Genomic DNA, 8,606 nt, shown 5'->3' on the forward strand with positions numbered 1-8,606 from the left:
TGAGCGGATTGAGGAGACACAGAGCATGCATACCTTTGTTTTGAGATCTAACCTGCAAACCAGCGAGACGCCACCACACACGCTGTCGGCTCCGTGAAGGAGGAAGAGGAAGCGGAAAGGACGAGACGGGTCCGACCTGGTCTATTTATAGGTGATGCGCAATTGTCTGCCACACTGCCCCTCACGGCAGGGAGTGCAGTGCTATCCTGCCACACTTGGGCAAGATACTGAACTCCAAATTGCTCCCGATGCTGTGTCATCAGAGTGTGAGTGTGCGAATGATTACTGAGTAGCAGGTGGCACCTTGTTCACGTACTGCGGGTAAGCGTGTTACATCACTTCCGGTGTATCTTGTCTGTGTCTCTGGTAGCGTCTCTGAGCTGCTCCTACGAGTGATCTTCAGCTAATCTTCTAACTTGTTCCTTACTTCGGCTGCTCTTATCTATCTGTGACTGAAAACTCACATAAGTTTTACTTAATCACTCACAGCTGTCTCCTCCTCTCAGCGGTTTTTCCTGTGTATTCACAGCCGCTCTCTCACTGTTAGCCGGTTAGCTTCGTTAGCATTAGCTCTGGTTAGCGATGGCTTCTCTCTGCTCCTCTCCCTCTTCTGCTCTCTCCTGCTCAGTGTGTCAGATGTTTAGTTACTCCTCTGCCTCCTTCAGTGTTAGTGGTACCTGTAACAAGTGTAGTTTATTTGCTGCGCTGGAGGCAAGGCTTAGCGATCTGGAAGCACGGCTCCGCACCGTGGATAATCGCTCTGTAGCTGCGATAGCTAGCGAGCCCCCTGTAGCCGGTGCAGACCGACATAGCGTAGCCTCTGCTAGCCGTCCCCCGGCAACCCCCGTGCAGCCGGGAGGCTGGGTGACTGTCCGAGTGAAGCATAGTAAGCCGAACCCCGCGGTACACCCCCCACCCCCCCTTCACGTTTCAAATAAGTATGCCCCTCTCAACCACACACCGACCGAGGACACAACCCTGGTCATTGGTAGCTCTATTTTGCGAAACGTGAAGTTAGTGACACCAGCGGCCATAGTCAAATGTATCCCTGGGGCCAGAGCGGGCGACGTCGAGTCAAATTTGAAGCTGCTGGCTAAGGCTAAACGTAAATACAGTAAGATTGTTATTCACGTTGGCGGCAATGACACCCGGTTACGTCAATCGGAGGTCACTAATATTAACATAGAGTCGTTGTGTGAGTACGCCAAGACGATGTCGGACACCGTAATCTTCTCTGGACACCTCCCCAATGTGACCAGTGATGACATGTTTAGCCGCATGTCAGCACTCAACCGCTGGTTGTCGTGGTGGTGTCCAGCAAATGATGTGGGCTTCGTTAATAATTGGCGCTCCTTTTGGGGTAAACCTGGTCTTATCCGGAGGGACAGCATCCATCCCACTTTGGATGGAGCCGCTCTCCACTCTAAGAATCTGGCCGATTTTATTAGAGGCCCAAAGCCATGACAAACCAGAGTTGGGACCAGGTTTCAGAGTCGCAGTCTTACACGCTTCTCTGAGCTTCTTCTAGCACAGTCACACACCCATAATGTAAATGTTATAAAAACAGTGTCTGTCCCCCGACCACTTCATTTGTTTAATACTAAAATAAACAAAAGGGGAGTTGTACATAAAACTCTCATAAAAATTAACTCATCTCCTGTCATACAGCATCATAACAGGAGAATTAAATGCGGACTTTTGAACGTTAGATCCTTATCAACCAAGGTTCATTTAGTCACTGATTTAATATTGGATAACCATATTGATTTATTATGCCTCACTGAGACCTGGCTTTGTCCTGAAGAGTACGTTAGCCTGAATGAATCCACTCCTCCTGGTCATATAAATAGTCACGTTGCGCGGGACACTGGCCAAGGAGGGGGAGTCGCTGCTATTTTTGATTCAAGCTTAGCAATTCACACTAAGGCCAAGTTAAACTATAATTCATTTGAAAGCCTTTTTCTTAGTCTTTCTCACCCATCCTGGAAAACTCTACAGCCAATTCTATTTGTCATAGTGTACCGCTACTCGCCCATACTCTGAATTTCTATCTGAGTTCTCTGAGCTTATATCAAGTTTAGTGCTCAAATCAGACAAAATTATTATCGTAGGTGATTTTAACATTCACATGGATGTTAATAGTGATAGCCTTAGTTCTGCTTTCTCCACACTTTTGGATTCAATAGGCTTCAGTCAGTGTGTACATAAACCCACCCACCGCTACAATCACACCCTCGATTTAGTCCTTGCATACGGCATTGATATTGCAGATTTATTAGTCTTTCCTGAGATTCCTGCTCTGTCAGACCATTATTTGATAACTTTTAATTTTTTATTACTTGACTACATGCCTCTCAGTAAGAGCTACTCTTCTAGATGTCTATCTGATTCAGCAGTGGCTAAATTTAAGAAACTAATTCCCTCTGCTTTGACATCATTACCATGTCTTACAACTCCTGAGCACACTACTACTAACTTAAGTCATTCCCAAATTGACTGTCTCATCGATAATGCCACTGGCTCACTGCGATCAGCTCTCGACACTGTTGCACCCTTCAAGAAGAAAATAATGAAACAAAAAAAATTAGCCCCATGGTTTAACCTCCAGATTCGCAAATTGAAACAAACATCGCGAAAATTTGAAAGACATTGGCGTTCGACCAAACTGGAAGAGTCCCGTTTAGTCTGGCTGGACAGTCTTAAAGTCTATAAGAAGGCCCTCCGCCATGCCAGGGCAAACTATTATTCCTCACTAATTGAGGAAAACAAAAATAATCCCAGGTTTCTTTTCAACACTGTAGCCAGGTTGACTCAGAGTCACAGCTCTATAGAGCCCTGTATTCCTTTGGCCCTAAGCAGTGACGACTTTATGAATTTCTTTAATAATAAAATCATAACTATTCGAGATAAAATCCATCACCTCTTACCCTCAACTGACCTGACCCCGAACTCAGATTGCCTGAATATGGCAGCAAGGCCCGAAATTTATCTAGACCATATTTCCCCCATTGACCTCCATCAACTCTATACTTTGGTTTCTGCATCTAAGCCATCAACATGCCTGCGAGACCCCATCCCAACTAAGCTCCTTAAGGAAGTTTTACCTTTATTAGACAACTTTTTATTAAATATAATCAATGCGTCTTTATTGACAGGTTATGTACCCCAGTCTTTCAAAGTAGCTGTCATTAAACCTCTTCTAAAGAAGCCCACTCTCGATCCTGAGATTTTAGCTAACTATAGACCGATATCTAATCTCCCCTTTATTTCTAAAATCCTTGAGAGAGTGGTTGCTCATCAGCTCTGTGACTTTCTCCGAGACAACAGTTTATTCGAGGACTTTCAGTCAGGCTTTAGAGTTCATCATAGCACAGAGACAGCACTAGTAAAAATTAATAACGACTTATTTATCGCTTCTGACACAGGTCTGGTCTCTGTTTTAATCCTATTAGATCTCAGTGCTGCATTTGACACCATTGACCATCAAATCTTACTGCACAGACTTGAAACCTCAATTGGCCTTAAAGGAACGTCACTAGTCTGGTTTAAGTCATACTTATCAGATCGTTCCCCATTTGTTCACATCAATGATCAACCCTCCGCACATACAAAGGTCTGCTTTGGAGTGCCACAAGGTTCGGTGCTTGGACCAATCCTTTTCACTTTATATATGCTTCCTCTAGGCAACATAATTAGAAAACATTCCTTAAATTTCCATTGTTATGCTGATGATACGCAATTATATCTATCTATGAAACCAGATGAAACTGATCAGCTATCTAGACTTCAAACATGTCTTAAGGATGTAAAAGCCTGGATGAGCCGTAATTTCCTGATGTTGAATTCAGACAAAACTGAAGTTATTGTTCTTGGCCCAAAACACCTCAGAAGCTCCAACAATTTAATTTCTCTAGATGGCATTACCTTGGCCTCTAGCACAACTGTAAGGAACCTCGGAGTTTTATTTGACCAGGATTTATCCTTTGCCTCCCATATAAAACAAACTTCAAGGACGGCTTTATTTCACTTGCGTAACATCGCAAAAATTAGACATATCCTATCCCAAACAGATGCTGAAAAATTAGTACATGCATTTGTCACCTCTAGGCTGGATTACTGTAATTCCCTATTATTTGGTTGCCCCAACAACTCTCTTAGGTCTTTCCAACTGGTGCAGAACGCTGCTGCTCGTGTTTTAACGGGAAGCAAGGGATCATATTTCTCCCGTTTTAGCTTCTCTGCACTGGCTCCCTTTGAAATCCAGGATTGAATTTAAAATCCTCCTCCTTACTTACAAAGCTCTAAATAGTCAGGCTCCATCCTGTCTGTCACAGCTCATAGTTCCTTACCAACCCTCAAGACCACTGCGCTCTGAAAACACAGGGTTACTTGTGGTTCCCAAAATTTCCAAAAGTAGGTTAGGAACCAGAGCCTTCAGCTACCATGCTCCTCTCCTATGGAACCATCTTCCATTTTCGGTCAGGGAGGCAGACACCGTTTCAACTTTTAAGGGTAGACTTAAGACCTTCCTCTTTGATAAAGCTTATAATTAGGGCTGGCTCAGGCTGCCTGGACCAGCCCATAGTTAGGCTGACATAGGTTTAACCTGCCGGGGGACTTCCCCTGATACACTGAGCTCCTTTCCTTCTCTCAATGCCGCCATCAGAAATCATGCATGTCTGTTAACTGCATTGCCATGTGCAAGCTTAGCTTAGCTCTGTGATAGCCATGTGGTACTCTCACTACCTGGGGCTCGCGATTACAGAGCCTGGGTCTGTTGAACTGCACTACGCTAATCCTGTTTCCTCTCGGGAGCGTTCCTGCTCCCTTGTTTCCTACTTTCCCTGGATCCTGGCCGTAACCTTGACTGTGCCTGACCGTGGTGATAGCTGTGCTGATGCTGCGACCCTGCCTTTGGTTGTGCTCGTGCTGTGGCTGTACTGATTCTGTGCCCCCCGCTCGCCCTGATCGTGGTCTGGTCCTGGTTGCGCTGATGCTGTGATCTTGCCTTTGGACAACTCCCTTTCACATATGCATGAGACTGTTATCATCTCTCTCAACATCATCATAGAGAGCAATTACTAATTTCACACCTACCATTATTGTAATATGACATGCATCTGTTTCTATTATTGCTGTGCCCCCCCCTCTCTCCCCCACCCTCTCTCCCCCTTTCTCTTTCTCTTTCCTTTTTTGCCATGATTGTATTTCATTTGCTATTTACGACATCTATTGCTCGTCTGTCCGTCCTGGAAGAGGGATCCCTCACTATCCTCTACCGCTCTTCCTGAGGTTTCTTCCTCTTTTTTTCCCCATTACAGGGGTTCTTTTTGGGGAGTTTTTCCTTGGGTGATGTGAGGGTCTAAGGGCAGAGGGATGTCGTACACTGTAAAGCCCTCTGAGGCAAACTGTGTTTTGTGATAATGGGCTCTATAAATAAAACTGACTTGACTTGACTTGTACGGTAGCCTCGGCCACCAGTGTGTGAATGTGTGTGTGAATGGGTGAATAGACATGTAGTGTTAAAGCGCTTTGAGTGGTCAATAAGACTAGAAAAAGCTGTAGAAGTATAGTCCATTTACCATTTACCATTCTCTTGAGTGCTCCTCTCTGAAGGCGTTGTCGTTTAAGACAGCTTTGCTGCTTGTGATGACTCCAGCCAAGACAGTGTTTAAACTTACTGCCCTTTGGTGTCAGTGGCTTTGTTCATTGGGCTGAGTGTCGAGGACATGTCTCACAACATCATGGTATACACCCTGCCATTCATGTGGTTTTATCTCTTGGACATGTTGAGCTCCATTTGGGGGTCTGTTGATACAAGAATGATGGAAAGGGTTGGGTGTATGTTGACTGTGTTGTACGTGACTCTGCTTCTGGATTGATACACCAACATGTTTCCATGCTCCTGGATGACCCGGGAAATGTGTCCTGGGTGTCTATTGCTTGTCTTTAGACCCCCTTGTCTTTGGAACACTCAACCCAGTTTGGTAGCTTACCAACTAGGTTGGCTGGGGCCCTCGCCTTCTTGGCAGAAGAAGTAGGTGGGCTACTGTGACTTACCTTTAGTTGTTTATGATGAGTGTGGCTGGGTCATTGTTATGTCATGACAGGGCAGTCATTTGTTGGACTCCACCCACTGTTCTCAAATAGTCCAGTAGAGGATGGGCTCTGTAACCCTAGTTCTATTAGCTCAGGTTGGGTGCTCTACCTAGGGGCCCTGTCATTTGTACGCTGCTTACTGAAGAGTGTGTAGAATTTCTGACAGTGGGAATCCACCTTCCTATATACTGTAATGTCAGCACGTATTCGGGCAAGAATGTCCAAATTGGCTGGCTACATTTTTGCTGTTCTTAGTGTGTGAATGCAACGCTCATGATTAGAGGAGTATTACCAAAAGTCCAGTAGAGAGCTTCACCTATACTAGTAGAACTAGAGTTACAGTGTTGTAAGCTTTATTTCTTTATATGTTTTTCATCTGGCTTACATTTTATTTTCAGGAAAAATCTGCTGTGTGATATATATACATATATATTATATTACCACCTCTAGGTGGGGGGAAAGTTGCTGCCCCAAGCTACGGAGTTCATGTATCTCAGGGTCTTGTGCAGGAGTGAGGGTAGAATGGAGGCGCCGAGCCAGAAGGCAAAGCTTTTGATTTACTGGTCCATATACGCTTTAACCCTCACCTAAGGTCATAAACTCTGGGTAGTGACTAAAAGGATGAGATCGCGGATACAAGCGGAAGAAATGAGTTTCCTCTGCAGGGTGGCTGGGCTCAGCCTAAGAGATAGGGTGAGAAGCATAGACATCCAGGAGGAGCTTATAGAGCCGCTGCTGCTCCCACTGGAGGTGTTTCGGGCATGTCCAACTTTCAGGAGGCCCCATGGCAGATCCTGAATGCACTGGAGGGATTACATATCTCGTCTGGCCTGGGAATGCCTTGGGGTCCCCCAGGAGGAGCTGGAAAGTGTTGCTGGGGAGAGGGACGTCTGGAATGCTCTGCTCCACCTGTTGCTCCGGCGATCCGGCCACGGATAAGCGGACAACAATGGATGGGTGGACATATGTAACACTACTAAAGAGCCACAAACAACAGTGAAAGGAGGAGATCTGGAATACGCCAAAGATGATAATCCGTTGAAATCAAAGATAACTACCCAGATCCTTTTCTTAACAGAAAGGATAGAGGTCCCTGTGTGCCCAGTAAAGAATGTATACCCAACCAGTAACAATTAAGGGAGGCTGACATAAGGGTATTCCTGATGAGCAGTGTTTATGTGTTTTTGTGATCCGTGTTAAGGATGAAATTTATTTTATGTTCCATTACCCCATGTACAGTGACTTTTCTGATAACATAATCAGTAAAAGAACCTCTTATTTACTTTGGGCATCTGAAGGTAATGTGGAGCTGGCTCTTTAATGAGTCTTGGCAAGATTGAAGGATTGGCAACTAAGGCAGAGAAAACTGTTTCCAACTTGAATTTGAAATGCTCTCTTTTTGAATTTGTGGGACTGTTTATTATTATTGGTTGTATGGCCATTCTTCTTCTTCTTCTTGTACAGTGTCCTGTATGGTGGCTGACAGGGGCAACCACTTTTCAAATAGACAAAACACAAGCAAATTAAGAAAGCATAATCAATTAGAAGACTTGTGCGCAGCATTTGGAGAAGATGCTCCAAAGACCACACCATAACACATTAAAAAAACACGCTACATCACAACAGAAGTGCCTCCAGAGGACACTTAATAGTGACGCACATAGATGACTTATGTTACTGGCTTTTTTAATACAGTCTTTGGTTGCTGGAGTTGGCTATTCGTCAGTGGTGTTGGAAAATGAGCTAAAATGTAAGTGTTTTATTACTGCAGTTGTGTCAACCTCCATTCCAAAAAGACAAACTTTATATGATTTGTTTATATGATAGGCATTACAGTAAGAGTGTGTAAGAGCTGAATTAAAAATAAAAGCCTATTTACGATGATTTACATTAATTTAACAAGTTTGTCAGTCTGTCATATATAAATAATTTAATAAATACATAAACAAATAAATAGATAAAGTAATCAATGAAAAAAAGATAAATAATAACTACATAAGTACAAATACATACACAAATAAATAGAAAAGACAAATGAATTGAAATTAAAAAAATGGTAATACATTAATTTATTTAATCATTTACACAGGACAGACTGAGTGATCCACTAGATTGAAGCTTTTTTTTAAAGTCAGCTCTTACACACATGGGGACTCATTAAACTGTCTTTTGTGGAGTTGAGGTTGGCTTGACTGCAGTAAACACTTACATTTGCATTTTCTAACACCACTGACGGATATCTGACTCCAGTAACCATAGACTGTATAAAACAAGCAGTACAAAAAGTCATAATAATACATTGTATTTATATGGTGCTTTTACTGGATATCAAAGTCACTTTACAAATAAAATAAAATAAAAAATACATAAATTTAAAAAATCATCTGTGTGCATCACTATTAAGTGTCCTGTGGAAACACTTTGTGTTGCGATGTATTCCTGTGTATTTTTGTGATGTGCTGTGTTGTGGGATTTGGAGTGCGTTCTCCAAATGCTGCACAAATGTT

General features: G+C 43.4%; 1 protein-coding gene across 1 annotated transcript; it reads left to right on the forward strand.

The window, feature by feature from the left end:
• Nucleotides 1–410: 410 nt before the first annotated feature.
• On the forward strand, nt 411–1,464 carry LOC148187754 (uncharacterized). The gene has a single exon (XM_088086480.1). It carries the CDS (start codon nt 583–585, stop codon nt 1,462–1,464), a length of 882 nt encoding a protein of 293 aa, XP_087942606.1. The 5' UTR covers nt 411–582.
• The last annotated feature ends 7,142 nt before the right edge of the window (nt 1,465–8,606 follow it).

Source organism: Plectropomus leopardus, chromosome 13 (genome assembly GCF_026936395.1).
Source record: "Plectropomus leopardus strain MGB_pleo_1.0 chromosome 13, ASM2693639v1, whole genome shotgun sequence".
Lineage (NCBI taxonomy): Eukaryota > Metazoa > Chordata > Actinopteri > Perciformes > Serranidae > Plectropomus > Plectropomus leopardus.

Bases quoted from the DNA above. Each gene is read 5' to 3' on its own strand.
- LOC148187754 (XM_088086480.1), top strand. From the start codon at position 583: ATGGCTTCTCTCTGCTCCTCTCCCTCTTCTGCTCTCTCCTGCTCAGTG.